This window comes from Gymnoscopelus braueri (genome assembly GCF_963280865.1).
Source record: "Gymnoscopelus braueri genome assembly, chromosome: 19".
NCBI classification, from domain to species: domain Eukaryota; kingdom Metazoa; phylum Chordata; class Actinopteri; order Myctophiformes; family Myctophidae; genus Gymnoscopelus; species Gymnoscopelus braueri.
The window spans coordinates 2,909,171-2,929,893 of NC_137621.1; the positions used below are offsets into that span (position 1 = coordinate 2,909,171).

General features: G+C 42.5%; 1 protein-coding gene across 1 annotated transcript in view; it reads left to right on the plus strand.

Moving 5' to 3' along the window:
* syt14a (synaptotagmin XIVa) overlaps positions 1-20,405 on the plus strand; it is a gene marked incomplete at its 3' end in the record, with an annotated part of 29,853 nt that extends 9,448 nt beyond the window's left edge. The window contains exons 3-11 of the mRNA XM_080413481.1: positions 319-543; positions 5,504-5,808; positions 7,017-7,199; positions 9,706-9,879; positions 12,120-12,212; positions 12,893-13,085; positions 17,480-17,536; positions 19,573-19,688; positions 20,208-20,405. Of these exons, the coding sequence (XP_080269607.1) occupies positions 319-543; positions 5,504-5,808; positions 7,017-7,199; positions 9,706-9,879; positions 12,120-12,212; positions 12,893-13,085; positions 17,480-17,536; positions 19,573-19,688; positions 20,208-20,405 (1,544 nt within the window). The remainder of the gene's footprint in view (positions 1-318; positions 544-5,503; positions 5,809-7,016; positions 7,200-9,705; positions 9,880-12,119; positions 12,213-12,892; positions 13,086-17,479; positions 17,537-19,572; positions 19,689-20,207) is intronic.
* Between the last annotated feature and the right edge of the window lie 318 nt (positions 20,406-20,723).

Sequence of the window (20,723 nt, forward strand, 5' to 3'; positions counted from 1 at the left end):
GTTGTGAGCTTGTAGATCTGCTATTTTCAAATAGCCTATGTATAAAATAGGGCTAAAGTGGTTAATGTATGTTTCGTAATATCGTAATTTATATCTGAAAAGTAATTAGTAACTGAAGTTTTCAAGTAATTGTAGTGGAGTAAAAGTACAATATTTGCCTCTGAGATGTAGTGGAGTAGAGGTAAAAGTATTGGAAATTGGAAATACTCAAGTAAAGTACAAATACCTCAAAATTGTACTTAAGTACAGTACTTAAGTAAATGTACTTAGTTACTTTCCACCACTGGCACTGACTAAAGCACATGGTTCTTGTCGTAGGGAGCGGAGCGGTGACGACAGAGAAGTCGTGCTCCAACGCGGAGCCGCCGGGGGGGGGGGGCTCCTCGTCGTCCGACAGCGAGGAGGAGATGGTGGGTCAGTACCAGGACGCGGCGGCGGGCCGCTCCTCCAGGACCCTGGGGAGGAGCTGGGACACGCGGCCCATGTACAGCCCTCTGTCTGCCGTCTACGACGGCTACAGCAGCGAGGCCTCGGCCCAGGACGGTAAGGCCACCGGAACGTTCCACATGTAGTTCCTCGTCAAGAGCCATTTGTAGTTACATTACATTACATTACAGTCATTTAGCAGACGCTTTTATCCAAAGCGACTTACAATAAGTGTATTCAACATAGGTAGGGAACGAGACTACTAATCACCAGAAGTCTTAAGTGCATTTCCTGCAAAAACAAGCAACCAAGAGTATACCTAGCGCTAAGGTAAAAGCAGTGGTGGAAAGTAACGAAGTACATTTACTTAAGTACTGTACTTAAGTACAATTTTGAGGTATTTGTACTTTACTTGAGTATTTCCAATTTCCAATACTTTTACTTCTACTCCACTACATCTCAGAGGCAAATATTGTACTTTTACTCCACTACAATTATTTGAAAACTTTAGTTACTAGTTACTTTTCAGATATAAACTATGATATAATGAAACATACATTAACCACTTTAGCCCTATTTTATACATAGGCTATTTGAAAATAGCAGATCTACAAGCTCACAACGCGTCGCATCGCGACGCGTTGTGAGCTTGTAGATCGGCTATTTTCAAATATTTAGTACTTTTACTTTTGGTACTTTAAGTACATTTTGATGCCAATACTTTTGTACTTTTACTCGAGTACATTTTTAATTCTGGACTTTTACTTGTAACAGAGTATTTTTATATTGCAGTATTGGTACTTTTACTTAAGTAAAGAATTTGAGTACTTTTTCCACCACTGATACCTAGCGCTAAGGTAAAAGTGCAATATATCAGCTACCTACTTTCTTAAACAGATGAGACAAAATAGCAAAATCAAATGAGCACGAGCTAAAACAAATGTAATGTAATGTAATGTAATGTAATGTAATGTAATGTAATGTAATGTAATGTAGTTATCACTTTACTTAGCACCTAACTTGTAACATTGCAAATAGGCTATGTTAGATTTTAATTGTCAATTGGAAATAAAATAGGCGTGCATGTCCATGATGTATGCCTTTATATAAAATGTTAAAAAGCACAACAACAAAAAAAAGCACGTTTACATGGTTACATGGGCACAGGGGGGATCGGTGCCCATGTAAGCGTCAAACTACTTTACAAGAGTAAGAGACGCCCACGGGCACAACACCAGAGGGAGCTCCACTGATCTCGTACGATACAAATTGGCCACACACATGGGGATGAATGCATTCTTCTATTCTGCCACCAACATGTGGAAGGCCCTACCACCACCACCAGACATAAAACGGTGTGACCCCTGTCCTCATCCAAAACCACCCTAAAAGACCACTCTAAAATACAGTGTTGGGCGCGTTACTTTAAAAAAGTAATTAGTTATAGTTACTAGTTACTTCTCCAAAAAAAGTAACTGAGTTAGTAACTGAATTACTCTATTGTAAAAGTAACTAGTTACTAGGAAAAGTTACTATTTGCGTGAAAAAGTTGTAATATGTCAAAGAATTTGGATTGTTTTTGGGAGCAGGTTTCACAAGCCAGGTGCATAGAGTAGAACAGCATAGACAGGTACTTACTACTTACACATAATAACCTTTGCCATGAGGGAGAAATAAACTTCAATATATGTATTGCACTTCAAAATAATATTTATTGCACCTCAACGCACAGCAACTGGTAGATAACAACAGTAAAACAGTTGTAATTGCCTACACCAGTGGTTCTCAAAGTTTTTGAAAGTCCAGTTTTTAAGTCTCAATTGAAATACGTTTTTTTTTTTAAAGTAACCTATTTTCCATTCAGTGACAGTTGTGCTAGTCAACATTCTTTCTTAATTTGGTTTAAGGCTTTACAGAGCAACATGTTCACATACATTTGTCAACTATAAAGAACAACACTGGACTACACTACAGTGCTTTTAGTGTAAATCAAAGAAAAACTGTCTTAGTTACAACTTCAGACAAGACAACTGGTATGGTACTGGTAGACAATACTGTAGCCTACTTCAAGTATTTTCTTTGAGCAGAAGTAAACAGTTAAACAACAAAGTGCTTTTAACACTAGTGTGAATTAAAGACACAAACTGGCTGACACACACACACACACACACACACACACACACACACACACACACACACACACACACAGACACAGACACAGACACAGACACAGACACAGACACAGACACAGACACAGACACACACACACACACACACACACACACACTAAATTGGAGTTGCTTTGGACAGACGTGGACAAACGCTTCCCCCCGGCACACAACGTGCACTTCACGTGTACATTCTTTCCTTTCCTTTCAATAAAGGTGAAGTAGTGCTTGTACCGCCAATTTGTGAAAGCCATCTTGTCGGATTGCTCGTGACTCGCCATCTCTTCTCTACTGGTCTGGTTGTTAAAGTTAGTTTGTTTGTGTGTGCGCCGCGCTGGGTTTGTGTGTAAAAAATACCCATAAAGATATAAATACCAAGGATTCGTCAGTGATGTTATGTCACATGTCACTGCTTAAACAGCGTCGAGTCCGTGTTACTTCCTGGTTGCGTAACAGCAAAAAGTAAGAGACATCACTGTCGTATCCTTGGTATTTTTTCTAACCGTGTCATGTTTGCAGCAGGAGCAGCAGCCCCAGCCTGTAGTAGCGATGCGCGCTCACACACACACACACACACACACACACACACACACACACACACACACACACACACACACACACACACACACACACACACACACACACACACACACACACACTGTCAGCCGGCCCGTGGTAACAGAAAGCTTGGGGATGCTTGACATAGTAACGGAGCACATTTCATTGTCAGTAACGGTAACGGCGTTGACACGATGGAAATTGTCATTAATTAGATTACTCGTTACTGAAAAAAATTACGGCGTTAAACGCCGTTATGCCAACACAGTAAAATATGACTAAAACTAAATGGAATTTGATTCAAGACACTGCGACTAAAACTAAATCAAAATGTTCTGTCAAAATCACCACGACCCCTCAGATAAATGTTCACATCCATGTTCACCTGGTGTGTCCTTGAAGAGTTCCTGAAGAACTGCTGTAGCCAAAGCCTACTGTACAGCCTCAGACCTGACGAGAGATCTGCGAGCAGGCCGTACGCTGAAGTCAAAGTTACCATAGATTGATAAATGCCGAAAATTGCAGTGATCTCACCGTACGCCCCTTATTTGGTCTACACCACTTTGATAAATGAGGGCCAGTATGTATATTATATGAGGTTAGACAGACATAAGGTAGCAGTGGAAGACACTTTTGTTGTACATATGGTTGATATGTATGTAGATTTGATATTTAATAGTGTCATTTCGTTAATTTAACTTTTGTCGCGATTATCTTTTGAATCTCTTGTGGAAGCTTGTATGGAAAATAATTACTTTTGCACGCTTAGTGCTGTGACAATAAACAGGAAGTTCCTGCATAATTATAACACAAGTAGTGTGGAGCATTGGTTCTCAAAGTGGGGTCCGGGGAGCGGGGACCCCTAGGGGTCCTTTAGGGGGTACCAGGTGGTCCCCAGCAAAAGTAGTTAATATCGTCACAATAATTTGAAGCACCTTTAACTATCATTTTGTACTTTAGCTATTCAAAAATAGCACCGAGTGCCGCGCTAGGAACTTGTAGATCTGCTATTTTTTTAATTATTTGAAAAAATCTCAACAATGTTTGAAAAAAATTGAATACATTTAGATTTTTTTTAACACAAATCTTCTATTCTGGGGGTCCCTGGCACAACATATTTTGAGATGGGGTTCCGTGGCCAAACACATATAATTTTGGGACCTATCCTTGACATAAAAAAGTTTCAGAACCTCTGGTGTCGAGTTCTACAAGAAAACAAGAGAGCAGGAGTTTGTCCATGAAGTGTAAATGTAGATCTAGTTCAGTGGATAAGTTTGAAGTCCTACATGCATCTATCAGAGAGTTATCCAGGCCAGCAGAGGGTCAGATAGAACCGCCAGAAGCTCGTCTCCATTGTTCAACATTTTATTTATTATCCCGGAGGGGCGGTTTGTAGTCCAGTCAGCACTAACCACATCACCCTCAGGCTGAAAATAAAATATAAATAATGCAAGTAACCTAAAAAAAAAAATGCAAGTAAGTAAGTGGCCTTGAGATCTACACGCTCACAAGGTGTGGCCAAGCCTCTAGATCAGCTACTTAGATCTGCTATTTTTGAAAAATCTTGACACAATTGTGGAAATCTTTAAATATATATATATTTTTAACCCATTAAAACTCTTTCAGTGCCACAATACGTCAAATACGTCATGAAAAAAAAAGAAGAAAAAAACATGTTCAGAACCCAAGATATGATGATTTGAAGATTTGCTGCTCCATTCACTTCTTTTTGAACTTTTTACTGAAAAAGGCTGTATCTCGGCTCCTAAGCACTTTTTTTTTTACAATTAATTTTGGTTGTGGCACTCAGAACCAAAATTCCATAAATAAGCATGGCACTGAAAGAGTTAAGACCTGCAACGCATCTGTGTCACTTTAGATTTCTTTGGCTATTCAAAAATAGCAGATATACAAGCTCATAGCGCGGCACCGAGTGCCGCGCTATGAGCTTGTATATCTGCTATTTTTGAAAAAAAATTCCTTGACATGGAAAAAGTTGACCACTGATATAGCAACATACTGTTATGATTTATAAAACATGTTTAGATATGTATTTGGCCGCGGACCCCCATCTCAAAATGTTTTATTCCAGGGACCCCCCCCCCCCCCCGCCCCCCAGACGCAAAGATTTGAGTTAAAAATATTTCGCTTTAAAAAACATATAAATTCAGCAAGATTTGCACACATTTTCCAAAGATAGCAGATCTTCAAGCTTGTAGATCTGCTATTTTTGAATAGCCCAAAGTATAAAATAATGGTTCAAGTGGTTACACAGATGGGTTTTAACGGATTGAAAAACAAAATGAAATACTAGTAAAATACAACACTATGCTACGTTGCCATGACAACAGCCAGCTACATCCAGAGGATGAGACGCACCCCTCCGCTGGACGAGCTGCAGCCCCCGCCCTACCAGGACGAGGACAGCTCGCCGCACATGTCCTGCACGCCCTCCGACCTGGGGGGCAACGCCAAGTGCGGCGGCGGCATGTCCTCCGCCGGCGGGGACAGCCCCCTGCTCCTCTACGCCTACGGAGACAAGTGTCCCAGCGACAGCAGCGGCGGCGGCGGCATGCAGCAGGACATGGAGCGCTACCTGCACAAGGCCTACGAGGAGGATGCACCCAGCGACAGCACCGCCGTGCTCAGCGCCGAGGTAAGACCAAAGGGGCCAGCTTCCGAGTTGTAAATTGAGGCTATATAGGAAGTGTAAAAGTTCATACAAGTAAGACGCGCGAACGCTGGAAGCGAACGCAGCTCGAAAATATTGTGTATTTACGGACTTGTAATCCGTGTTATTTCACCGTGATGGAGAGAGAACATTGACTGTGTGTGTGTGTGTGTGTGTGTGTGTGTGTGTGTGTGTGTGTCAGAGCATTGTCTAAATTCCTGCACTCTGGCGCACTCGGGTGGCTGCTTACAGGCAGTGCACGCATGTGAGTCATGTCACCCAGGGGCAGGCAGGCAATGAGAGCGTGGGTCACATGGGTGCATGCAGCCAATGAGAGGTGAACACAGAGACACGGAGACACACACGGAGACACACACACACAACCCAAGCAGAGTTACATAGTAAGCTCCACTTGGTCGGAGGCACGGCTTCGCCGCGCCTCCTTCCGCGTTCGCAATGAATGGCCTGTAGTCTCGCTGTTTCACCCCTGCTGGTGTCAGAAGCAATTAGGCTCCATTCAAGCGGATGGGTTTTTGACGAACTTAAAGTAATACTAGGTAACTTTAAAAAAAAAACTAAAGTTAAATTGTATATCTTTTGTGAGTGGCAAATGTTTCACAACACCCACTCCATGAATTTCATCCCCGAAAGCCTTTTCTATTATTATGGAAAAACAACAGCAAAAGAAAACACAGCTCACGGTAACTAAAGCTCCACTGGCTAAGACAAACGATCCACAGACAGTATAAAACAATTAAAAGAACGCTTTTCGAAACGCTTCCGTCTTCCGGTGAAAACAAATTTGGGTAATGCAGGAATAAACAAAGACCTGCAGTGACGGTAATGACCAGCAGAGGCTGCTAAAAATCGTTATTTGTGGACCTGCCTTGTATTACTTTAACACTTGTTTTTATTACCTTAATAAACATTCACTGCCAGGTATTTACCTTGTTTTGACGATCTTTGGAGAGCCGCAGAAGCCACGGCGTGCACGCGGATGTAAACAAAGAGTGTCTGGGGGGTGGGGGAGGGTCTTGTCTATCCACCGGAGATTTTTTTTTTACTATTTTTGTATAGCCAAAGAAATCATAAAATGACACAGATGTTTTCCCGGTCTTAATGGATCAACACTTATTTTAACAAAAAAACAATAACAATAATATTAAGATTGCCGTGTTTTTTTTCTTCTCCAGGGCATTTCAGCCAATGGCTGGGAGGCTCTGTTCCCTAAAGGCTACGAACCGGACCCGGACGCCAAGTACGGCACGCTGGACGTCCTGCTGGACTACGAGTCCAAAGACCAGCGTCTGGCCGTCACCATCACCGCCGTCACCGACATACCGGCGCTCAAACGCAACGGCAACTTCTCCTGGCAGGTCAGAGGGCTGGACAGTAACCAAAGTACATTTACTCAAGCACTGTACAAGTATTGTACCGTTTTGAGGTACTTTCTTTTTACTCTTATTTTCAATACTTTTACTTATTTACTCCATACGTCTCAGAGGCAAACATTGTACTTTTTTCATTGATTGATTGATTGATTGAAATTTTTATTAGGCAAAAGAATGTAAAACAACACAGTTACATTTATAATACTTTTGTCTAAAAGGTCCGACCAAAAAAGTCCTTGCGGACTTGTTTCCGTTGGGGTCCTTGAATTAATTTCATAGACATATATAATAGCAACCAAACAGTTCAAATCAACATAAAAAACGAAGAAAAAATACCACTATGTACAAAAAAATGCATCATGAAAAATAAAAATAAAAATATATTTAAAAAAAAGGGGAGGGGGTCATCTGTCTACAGGGAAACTGGTACTACCTCCTCTTATGGCCTCCAGAAAGATGAGTTTTTAGGGCTGTTTTGAATGAGCCCAACGAACTGCATTTTTTGAGGGATGGGGTTAGGCTATTCCATACCTTGGTGGCCGTGCTGTAGAAGGAGAATTTGCCCATGTTTGTTTTATGGGTGGGTGGTACCAGATTGTTGTTTACGCTCCCTCTAGTTTCGTGACTGTGGGTGTCACTAACTTTTTTGAGGTATTTTGACAATAAGACGATAAGCGGGTATAGGGGGCATTTCGGGCAAATCTGCATTTACAATTTTGAAGTCCAGTCCCATTTTTAGTTGTTTAACCCTGTCTTCCACCCTGAGCCAGCCTAGGCTGGCAAAGTGAGTGGGAGAGAGGTGGGTCATGGGCCCCAGTCCGGGAAGTAGTCGAATCAGTTTGTTTTGGGAGGTTTGAAGCTTAGTCTTCAGTGACACTGAGGTGTTGGAGTACCAAGAGGAGCAAGCATAGTCAAAAAGGGGCTGAATCAGGGCCCCTGAGAGGGTCCTGAGGGCCTGAGGGTTGACAAAAGAGGAAACTCTGCCCATAAATCTGGTTCTCTGGTTTACTCTTTTGACCACCTTTGTTGCCATGCTTTCTCCTGTCAGGTATTAGTCAAGAATACATCCCAAATAGGTAATCTCTTCTTTGCTAGAGATGATTGTGTCATTGACTTTGACCTTGAAGTCATTAACCTTCATCTTACTGAGGCAATGTTTGGTCCCAAAGAGAATGGATTCAGTTTTCCCAAGGTGTAGTGACAGTTTGTTATCGGTAAGCCAGGTACGGATTTTGGAAAGTTCGGAGCTGAGAGCTTCCTCAACTTGCAACTTGTCCTCACCCGAGATCAGGAGTGCCGAGTCATCAGCGAACAGGAACAGTTTGCAGTTACAGGCAGCATTCATGTCGTTAATGTATAGTAGGAACAGTAACGGCCCTAGAATGCTGCCTTGAGGAACCCCGCAGCTCACCGGGAGGGATGAGGACATGGTTCCGTTGATGTCAACCACTTGCTCTCTTCCCTCCAATTTATGTTTTATTTTGTAGGATTTATAAGGACTGACGGAGTTGACATGTTATGGTTGGGATAAACCAGATAGTATTATTATTTAGTGCAAATATAAATCCGGAAGTGAGACAGGGGACCTTAGAATATAGCAAAAACCTGTTTATGCCTGATTCAATTATGTTTTTGTAGAAATCTGATGGGGTTGACAACGATCTTGGACACAACTTTAAAGGGAAAAACTTTTACAAAAAAAACAAAGTACATTCTTAGGGCGCGCTCCCACCAAGAGTTGGCTGGCCGCTGTTAAGCGCAGGTTGTGCGCGCCACAGTTTTTTGCAGCCAGCGGATTCTAAAAAACGGGAGTGTCGCGCCTGTCACTCACTTTCAGGAGCCTCCCCGTAGCCCTCACCGCCTGTGCCTGCTGCCTTGAGCACCATGTTGTTTCCTGAGTCTTGAGACGGCCCGCCTTCGACTCACCCGATTGGACAGAGGGAGAAAATCAGCGCCTGCCTCCAGCAGTTTTATGCTTAGTCGCGGAGAGCAGATAAACGCAAGGTCTGCGCGACTAGCGGAAAAATCTGCTCTTGCGTGAATCAACGCATTTGCATTGACAATGCATTGGCAGATTCTGCAAACAGCGGCCAGCCAACTCTTGGTGGGAGCGCACCCTAACACCTATGTTATCAATACACATGTTTGTTTTTTTTAAATGCTTTTAACAAAAAATGTAAAAACATTTTTGATGTGAATTCTTGTCTTAGACAAGGGTGTTTTCTGGCACAGTGCATAGTATAGAAAAAAAAGAAAAGGAAACCAGACCAAAACATTGTATAAATCTTATATAATTCATATATGAATAATTTAAGAATATATGTCCACCAATTTCTTTTTTAAATTAGTGTGCTTAATAAATAATAATTTGAAATGTTCTGGTAGGACATGATTTGTCCCAATTCTCAAGAATGGGTGATGTAGCAACAAGAAACGGTGGTTCTCGAAAATAGCAGATCTACAAGCTCACCTGCTATTCCATGATGTGCAGGTGCACATGATCCTGTTGCCGGGCAGGAAGCAGCGGGCCAAGACGGGCATCCAGAAGGGCCCGTGTCCCATCTTCACCGAGACCTTCCGCTTCAGCCACGTGGAGGCCCAGACCATCGGAGACTACGCCATCCGCTTCCGTCTCTACAGCGTGCGCCGCATGAAGAAGGAGCAGGTAGATTTCAGCTATATACAGTATATATACACAGTATATATATATATATATATATATATATTTATGTATATATTTATGTATATATTTATGTATATAGCAACAAAAGATTCTTAGGGTTTAGAACAGTGGTTCTGGAAAACAGCAGATCTACAAGCTCGTCTGCTATTTTTGAACATTCTTTTGAGAAATATTTAAAGTGTTTTTTTAAAAACACAAATCTTCTCGAAAACAACCTACATTCAACTGCCAATAACTATGGAACGGATGATCGCGACGGCACGCTCCCCCCCCCCCGATTGTACAAGACTCGGACACGTCTTTTAAAGCGATCGGGGGATCGATCATACTGGAGAAAAATATTCTATGATTTTTCAAAGCTTAGTGAAAACACTCGAAAATTGCTTGGCAGTGGCTTAGCAAACAATGTTTTATTTCTGGCAGTCAAAGAGTTAAAATGCTACTGCGCCTGGTCATAACTCTATGGCCTGCTGATTGGCTCCGATATTGAGCAACTTTCATTGAAATGAATAGCTGGGGGCGGGGCAATCGGCCCTCTAGATGTATATTTTAACTCTATGCGTTAACCTATAGTGTCGTGGAATTGTGGAGTCACTGATGTCAGGACAGCAGAGTCACTGATGTCAGGACAGCAGAGTCACTGATGTCAGGACAGCAGAGTCACTGATGTCAGGACAGCAGAGTCACTGCCCATCTTTCGCCGCAGGCTGAAAACCCACCTCTTCAGGAAACACTACCCTGACCCTTCCTCCTAGCCTTGCCTACTTGTTGTCAACTATTTGTACGAGCTCTTGTTTTATTGGATCTTGTTTATTTTGATACACTTATTTGTTTTAGTTCTTGCTCTTGGGGCGGCCATAGCTGAGTGGTTAGTGAGCCCGCCTAGGGAGCCAGAGGCCCTGGTTGCCCCAGGTACGATTCCAGGCCACGCCAGCATATGTGTCGATGAAATGAAATTTGTCCCTGAGCAAGACTCTTAACCCCTAATTGCTCACAGGCCCTCATTGGAAACAAGCCCGCAAGGACTTTCATGAACGTCCTGTTAAAAGGAATTATCCTTATCCTTATCCTCATTTGATTTTGTCTCATCTGTTTAAGAAAATAGGAAGCTGATATATTGCACTTTTACCTTAGCGCTAGGTATACTCTTAGTTGCTTGTTTTAGAAGAGAACGCACTAAAGATTAGTAGTTTTCTTCCCTACCTATGTTGAATGCACTTATTGTAAGTCGCTTTGGATAGCGCCTGCTAGCCTGCTAAATGACCGTAATGTAATGTAATGTAATTTAATGTAATGTAATGTAATGTAATCTGCTATTTTTGAATAGCCAGAAAAATCTAAAATAACAGAGATGCGTTCCCGGATCGAATGGGTTAACCCTAACAAGACAGGCTGTAACAAAAACAATGGCTAACAGGCCTAGAGGAGACCTTCTGGGCTCCAACAGGAGCTACCAAATATATCATGTCGTATGTCGACTCATGCTATAGGTTCTTGCTTTGCCTGTGATCCTAGTTTACTGAGACACTACACCGTCTCTCTGCTCTCTTGTGTTTACCTTGCTAAAGTCTGCTAAAGGTTCTATGACATTCATTTTCACTTTTTTTTTCTTTCTTTTAATGTTTTTTTGGGGGGTTTTATAACCTCAATTACACCCAAAAAATCTGAACTTTGAACATTCGGTGGATTTTCTGCGGTCTGGGGTTTTCTGAATAATTAGGCTGAAAAGTTATCTGAGCTTGGCCCTTGGGCAGTGAAGTCACAGGCCTTTAATCCCGCCCACTCTCCTCCTCGCCCCTCCCCTCCCCTACACCTGCCATGGATCACTGGAGTGGATTTTTTTGTTAAAACTTTTTATACACGTTTGAAGGACCATGACAAAGACTTTTGATGTGTGGTAAAACTGAATGTCATGAAACCTTCAATGCCTAATACATGGTAGGCTGCCCCAACGCTCCCGATTTCGTGTATAGAGGGGCGGGTGTATAGAGCCGGCGAGAGATTGCGCCTGATCCCATTGGTTCACCGATCTGTCCGTCAACCCCCGCCCCGTTAACACAACATTACGAGCGACGCCCACTGCACTCTGGTTGGTTGGGAAATGAAACACTTCCTCATACCGAGTACACCGACGCGCTGGGCCAGGCTTTTATTTTTTAGCAAAACTAAACAATAAAAGCCTGGAGATCGAGGCTAAATACATGGTAACTTGTAAATTGTAGGTGCTGGGTGAGAAGGTGTTCTACCTGTCCAAGCTGCACCTGCAGGGCAGAATGTCCGTGCCGGTCATCCTGGATCCATGCTGTGCTCTGCCGGTGAGTAGATCCTAAATTGATATGCATTTGGCCGCGGACCCCCATTTGAATTTTTTTTTGTGCCAGGGACCGCCAGAAGCAAAGATATCAGTTAAATTTCGCATTAAAAAGATAGAAACATCCTAGATCACCCTTTGTTCCTTGTCTTTTGGGAATCAATGACACATTACTTAAAAAGATTGAGTACTTTTTCCTAGCCTGGCATGTCCAGACTAATATCACTGTGTAGATATTAGTCTGGAAACTCTGTCTGGAACCTGCATTTCCAAGGGGGCGAATAAAAAAAAATGCCTCTGTTGATAAACCCGCCCCCATATTTGCATACTGGGCCCTGATTGGTCCCTCACTACTTCGGAGGGAGTGAAATCCAATCACAACTGAGCGGTGCCAGCAGTGTTGCCAGATTCTGTGAGAGAAACAAGCAACCAGTTCTAGGAAAACCAGCCCAAAAGAAGCGACCATGGGCAACATGAGCACTTTAACATATACATCAGCTATTTGAAAATAGCAGATCTACAAGCTCACAACGCGTCGCGATGCGACGCGTTGTGAGCTTGTAGATCGGCTATTTTCAAAAAATCTTGCGGAGAAATTATAATAAGCAGATCTGGCAACCCTGGGTTGCCAGATCCAAATTTGTCTGGTTTCCAGGGTAACTTTTTGCCACCACTGGTTCTCAGGCGGGGAACTCTCAGGTCACGGTGTCAGACGTGTCGTGCAGCGAGGAGAGCGCCTCGTCCTTCCAGTCGGTCTACCAGAGCTCCACCCCGGAGGTCCTGCTGGGTCTGCTCTACAACGCCACCACGGGCAGGCTGTCCGTGGAGGTCATCAAAGGAAGCCACTTCAAACACCTGGCCACCAACAAGCCCCCACGTAAGCACTGACAACATATCATATACAGTAGTATCTGTCCAATTTACACCGGACGCAATGCAATGACGACCGGGAACGCAAAAAAAAGCTCATAACTCATAATGAGCTTGTAGATCTGAAATGTTTGAATTGCAATTTTTTTTTATTTGAATCAATATATATATATGTTTTAAATTGAACAATTTTGAACTCTGATCTGTGCTTCTGGGGGGGTCCCTCGAACAACATATTTTGAGATGGGGGTCCGTGGCCAAATACATATCATTTTGGGGGTCCTTGACATGGAAAAAGTTGGAGCACCACCGATATAGCAACACACTGTTAGGATTTAGAAATCATTTTTAGATACTGTATGTATTTGACCCGCGGACCCCCATCTCAAAAAGTTTAGTTCCAGGGACCCCCCCAGAAGCAAATTTTTGAGTTACAAATGTTCGCTTTATTGTGTATATTCAAAGATCTGCGAACATTTTCAAGATTTTTCAAAAAATAGCAGATCTACAAGCTTGTAGATCTGCTATTTTGTGAATAGCCAAAGAAATCTTAAAAAATGACACAGATGCGTTCCCGGTCTTAAAGGGTTAAATGAGGTCATTCAGCCACACGCTGCACAAGCACCCACGGGGCGGCTGCAGGTTTTATGGAAAGCCGATATAAGGTCATCATTTTGATCTAATCTCTCCTTTTAAAATGGCCAAACGTGCGTTCATCAACGCTGCTGTAATCATCGGTAGAGGCATTTATTAAAACCTTGATATGATCTCCCAGTCTGGCCATAATTTGTTGGCTTTTCATTGACCTGTCAATTCTTATAGCGCTCTTTAAACGAACCAGCTGGAATTGATTAATGAACGCCGCTGTAATCATGGGTGAGACAGCAGTTGATTTTGACAGCAATTTTGTATTTTGTATTTAGTTTTAGTCAGTCTTTTAGTCACCTGAAATATTTTAGTTTTTGTCTAGTTTTAGTCGACTGAATATCATAAGATTATAGTCGACTAAATCTACAGTTGATTTAGTCGACTAAAATGTATGTTGGCGGTGCCTTGATGGCGTCGTAATGGCTTATTTTACACTTGGTTGCATGCTGAAAATAGCAGATCTACAAGCTCACAACGCGTCGCGCTGCGACGCGTTGTGAGCTTGTAGATCTGCTATTTTCAGAGCGCAACACTTGAGCGCAACCAAACATAAAATGACTTTTCTTTTAGTTCTACTGGATCTCTTCGTCCGTCACTAACATTTTAGTCTAGTTTGTATTTGTTGCTGATGAAATTGTCAATATATTTAGTCTTAGTTTTAGTCATCATAGCCTAGTTTTTATTTAGTTTTTATTTAGTTTTTATTTAGTTTTTATTTAGTTTTTATTTAGTTTTTATTTAGTTTTTATTTAGTTTTTATTTAGTTTTTATTTAGTTTTTATTTAGTTTTTATTTAGTTTTTATTTAGTTTTTATTTAGTTTTCGTCAGTGTAGTCGACCAACATTTTTTGTCATAGTTTTAGTCGACGAAAAGCGGCACCACCCCCCCCCCCTAAAAATAGCACCGTGTGTGTTCATAAATGCTGTCAGTCAGGACCACACCAAAGACTATTTAAAAAAATACTGCTATACTCATGAGAACCCTATAAGGTTTAAGCCTTGGGTCTTCAACAGGGGGTCCGGGACCCCTAGGGGTCCTCAGAGTTACTACAAGGGGGGCCCGCCAAATGTTTGTGTGATAGGAACTTTTTTTTTACATTAACCACTTGAACCCTAGCATCCCTATTCTGTGGGGAACCTTAGCCGAAAATAGCAGATTTACAAGCTCGAAACACCTCGCCTTGCGAGGCGTTGTTAGCTTGTAGATCTGCTGGTATTGGCAAAAAGGTTTGGTGTACAGGGAAGTAGGAGCAAACCAAGTACAGAGCCTAAGGTCCAGTTTAGTATGTATTGAGGGCTTAAAGGTTCGATGACATTCATTTTCACTTTTTTTTTTTTTTATGTTTTTTGGGGGGTTTTATGACCTCAATTACATCCAAAAAATCAGAACTTTGAACGTTCAGTGGATTTTCTGTGGTCTGGGGTTTTCTGAATAATTAGGCTGAAAAGTAATCTGAGCTTGGCCCTTCGGCAGTGAGGTCACAGTCGATTAATCCCGCCCACTCTCCTCCTCGCCCCTCCCCTCCCCTATCCTTTCATTTGGGGGGCGGCGGAGCAGAGGCGATGATTGACAGGCAAAATCCCTCACCAGCGACACCCGCAGGCAAAGATTTATTTTTTCATTGCAGTTGAAAAGGCTTTAGAAATGTGAGACAAAAACACCTACAGTGAATCACTGAATGGAATTTTCAGTTAAAACTTTTTGTACACGTTTGAAGGACCATGACAAAGACTCTGAATGTGGTGTAAACATGAATGTCATGATGCCTTTAAGTGGTTAAATGTAAAAAATATATATACTGTATATATATATATGACAGTTGTGTCAAACGAGTCTATGAAGCTATCTATGAAATCTATGAACAGGTTTAATCTGCAACACAATTTCATACAACATGTAGTGGGGGGGGTCCCTGCTTCATCTCTTTCTCAGCTAAGGGGTCCCTGGCCTGAAAAAAAAGGCCAAAAATAACAGAGCAAGTTCATTTAGTCACAGGTCTGTGAAACTGTCCCTGAAATAACTGTATAACAATGTATCCCAATGGACAATTTATATTTATTAATTATTATACAGTATAAAGTGGTCAAAAAGGGTTAACTGATACATTGATGGTGAACCTGAGACCAAAACGGTTTGTTTGCATATTTGCACTTTTTCGTGAATAACACAAAATGGACCAAGAGTATATATACTGTACTAGTGTGCAATTAACCCTTTTGATACATGTATGATTTAACCTTTGATAAATAACGACTGGGTATGTGATCATAAATCCATATGTATACCTGTATACCTGTATACCTGTATACCTGTATACAGGTATATCTGTATAACTGTATATCTGTATACCTGTATACCTGTATACCTGTATACAGGTATATCTGTATAACTGTATATCTGTATACCTGTATACCTGTATACCTGTATACAGGTATATCTGTATAACTGTATATCTGTATACCTGTATACCTGTATACCTGTATACCTGTATACAGGTATATCTGTATAACTGTATATCTGTATACCTGTATACCTGTATACCTGTATACCTGTATACAGGTATATCTGTATAACTGTATATCTGTATACCTGTATACCTGTATATCTGTATAACTGTATATCTGTATACCTGTATACCTGTATACCTGTATACCTGTATACCTGTATAACTGTAGACCTGTATAACTGTATACCTGTATAACTGTATATCTGTATACCTGTATACCTGTATACCTGTATACCTGTATACCTGTATAACTGTATACCTGTATAACTCTATACCTGTATACCTGTATATCTGTATACACACGTCTGCTTTGCAATATTTAATTTGGATGATGCTTTGATTGCATTGTTGATCGTCCTTGACCCCAAATGTCAAATGACGATTGACGATTTCAAAAAGACCTCCAAAATCTGTCATGTTGTATTTGATGACATTCAAACATGGCAGTTTGAACACTTATACTGTACCTTTGTGTTGCTGTGATAACCTTTCTATGCAGGACATGGTGTCATGGTGTATGGAAGCCCATTTCTACCAAAATGTGAAACTCTTTTCACCAGTTTTTTTCCCCCACAAACTGCCCATCTCATATTTGTGGGAGAAAAATCCCCTTATTCTGGCATTTTATCCTACGGTGAAATGGTCTTCCACATTTTGCTTCAAGTTCCCCTTTGTTGTGATCCCTGATCACGCACGCACGCACGCACGCAACTCAGGCATGCAACACAGGCACGCACACACACACACGCACGCACGCAACTCAGGCATGCAGCGCAGGCACGCACACATACACACGCACGCACGCAACTCAGGCATGCAACGCAGGCACGCACACACACACACACACGCACGCAACTCAGGCATGCAGCGCAGGCACGCACACACGCACACACGCAACTCAGGCATGCAACCCAGGCACGCACGCACACACACACGCAACTCAGGCATGCAACGCAGTCGAGCACACAACGCAGTCACGCACGCAACGCAACGAACGCACGCACACACGCAACTCAGGTATGCAACACAGTCGAGCACACAACGCAGTCACGGACGCAACGCAACGCAACGAACGCACGCACACACGCACGCAACGCAGTCACGCAACTCACGCATTCAAAAAGAGCATCCTGTCGACGCACTTGACCTTCTGACCCCTGTTCTCTCCCTGCTCGTCAGTGTATTGACGTCTGATTGGTCCATTATATTTCCTCTCCTCCCTGCTTTCCTCCCTGTTGTCGGGCAGACGGGCTGTTCTGTTGTCTGAAGCATTTGATAGGTGGACAGGTTTATATTATCAGAGGTGAGTATTCAAACTGTTCCCGACACAGAACACGGCTGTCTTCCTGTCTGTCTGTCTGTCTGTCTGTCTGTCTGTCTGTCTGTCTGTCTGTCTGTCTGTCTGTCTGTCTGTCTGTCTGTCTGTCTGTCTGTCTGTCTGTCTGTCTGTCTGTCTGTCTGTCTGTCTGTCTGTCTCTCTGTCTCTCTCTTACAATGTATGCTTTTCGTGTAGAACTTTGTCTCACGCGACCAAAGTGACGAAACGGACGACATTCGTGTTGTACCTCTGAAAAAATGACATGACATCCAATTTATGTCACGCTTTTTTACGTACTCAAAGTCACATAACTTTATTATAACGAGTTAAAAGTGTGTGTGAGGGCGAATTCAGGGGGCTGACACTTGAGAAGGCCCTGTCACGGTAGAATTGACTTATTGGGGACCAAGACGGTTTGGTAAAACGTCATGTACAGTAAAACGTCATGTACAGTAAAACGTCATGTACAGTAAAACGTCATGTACACAGGGTTGGGAAGATGAAGTTAACCCATTCAATCCGGGAACGCATCTGTACAAATGTTCGCTTTCAAAAAATATATATATTCACGATTATTCAAAAAATAGCAGATCTACAAGCTCGAGCTTGTTTATCTGCTATTTTTTGAATAGCTAAAGAAATCTAAAAATGACACAGATGCGTTCCCGGTCTTAATGGCTATAAGCTCTGTTACCACAGAGATACACTCAGTTCCTTGTGGAGACGCTGTGTCCGCAAGTCGCAGACGGTATGTGAATCCTCCGAAACTCAGAGTGTCGAGACGCGTCGTTCCAACACTTGTCGCTTAAGGCATGAAGTGACCTTTACCGTCCGCTTGTCTCTGACTGTAACGACTTCATTTTCAACTGACACACTGCCTTCACATTGTTCAGTTGAAAACACCTCATTCTTGTCGTGCAAAGTATACAGCCTTTATTCTTAATAGTAAGGAGTGAGAGCACTTGGGAATTATGCCCATTATGAATGCTATTCTCACTTCACTTTATGTCAGATGCATTTGTGGCTTCCAGTTGATGTCTCTTTTTTTTTTTTTTTGTGTGTGTGCATGCAAATAGAAGCATGAATGATGTATTAGTGTTTGTATAGAGTACAGAAGTCCTGACGTCACTTGTTCATCCTCTGGGTCGTAAAGTCATTTCTCTATGGAGAATAACATTGGGTCATCTTAGAATCGTCTCATATAGGAATTGTGGTCCAAAAATAAACAAACTATCCTGGCGATATTGTCAGGGAGGAGGTTCTGTACCGTTTATGATAGTCAGTCACTCATATTTGATACAGTCTGTTTCTGGCGAAAATGTAACTAATTCGGCGGAAGTAACATTAGCGTTTTCTCACCGTCAGTTGATGCTTCATATCCATAAGAGTCAAACCGCCGGGATCATTTGTTTATTTTTGGAACACAGTTCTTATTTGACGCGATATTAAATACGTCTATGGGATTCAGAAGGGGGGTGGAAAACCGCAAACCAGGTAGGATGCGTAAATTACGTCAGACTTCGGTGCTCTATTACTGATGTATTGGTGCATTTTATTCTCTTCATAATACTGGTGCTGGATTTTCATTTGGGGTTTGTGTGCAATGATTAAAGAATGCTTTTCAGAATAGGAACAATCATCTATTGTGTGTGTGTGTGTGTGTGTGTGTGTGCGCGTGTGTGCGTGTGTGCGTGTGTGTGTGTGTGTGTGTGTGTGTGCGTGTGTGTGCGTGTGTGTGTGTGTGTGTGTGTGTGTGTGTGTGTGTGTGTGTGTGTGTGTGTGTGTGTGTGTGTGTGTGTGTGTGTGTGTGCGTGTGCGTGCATATCTGGTTAAACTACTATGGTGTAATCTAAAAAGGGTGTGCAAAGTTGTTATTCATAATAATAATAATAATAATAATAATAATAACAATAATAATGTGGTACTAATGGGTACCTCGTTAATGTGTCATTCATTCTTATTATTATTAACAATAGTACATTAAATGAGGTGATTTCTTCCTAACGGCTGTTGTTCCTCAGACACGTACGTGAAGCTGACCTTGCTGAACGCTGTGGGTCAGGAGATGTCCAAGTGCAAGACCTCAACGTGTCGGGGTCAGCCCAACCCCACCTACAAGGAGACCTTCGTATTCCAGGTCGGCCTGTCCTGTCCGTCACCATCATCACATTTTACTACATTTGACTACATGTGACTACATGTGACTACATGTGACTACATGTGACTCAATGTGACTACATGTGACTACATGTGACTACATGTGACTACATGTGACTACATGTGACTACATTTGACTACATGTGACTACATGTGACTACATGTGACTACATTTGACTACATTTGACTACATTTGACTACATTTTACTGTCCGTCACCATCATCACATTTTACTACACCTTTACGTATTAAGACAATTCTACAAATGTCTTCTAAAACAGTAGTTCTCAAACAGTTTTGTGCCAAGGACCCGCAAAATGATACGTATTTGGCCGTGGACCCCCCCTATCTGAAAATGTTTTGTGCCTGGGGCAGATATGAGAAATTTAAACATATTAAACTTAAATGTATAAAGAAATAACTGACATATTTCAAATAATTAGCGATCAGACAGTTACGTAATAAACGTAACAGTCCTAACTCTTCCTCCTCCTTATAGGTGGCGCTGTTCCAGCTGTCGGACGTGACGCTCATCCTGTCGGTGTTCAACAAGCGCAGCCTGCAGCGCAAGGAGCTGCTGGGCTGGATCTCCCTGGGCCTCAACAGCTCCGGGGAGGAGGAGCTCGCCCACTGGACACACATGAAGGAGTGCAAAGGACAGCAAGTGTGTCGGTGGCACAGTCTGCTGGAGTCCTAGGACCGCTGGTCTGCTGGAGTCCTAGGACCGACGGTCTGCTGAAGTCCTAGGACCGCTGGTCTGCTGGAGTCCTAGGACCGCTGGTCTGCTGGAGTCCTAGGACCGCTGGTCTGCTGGAGTCCTAGGACCGACGGTCTGCTGGAGTCCTAGGACCGCTGGTCTGCTGGAGTCCTAGGACCGACGGTCTGCTGGAGTCCTAGGACCGACGGTCTGCTGGAGTCCTAGGACCGCTGGTCTGCTGGAGTCCTAGGACCGACGGTCTGCTGGAGTCCTTGGACCGACGGTCTGCTGGAGTCCTGCTGGAGTCCTAGGACCGAC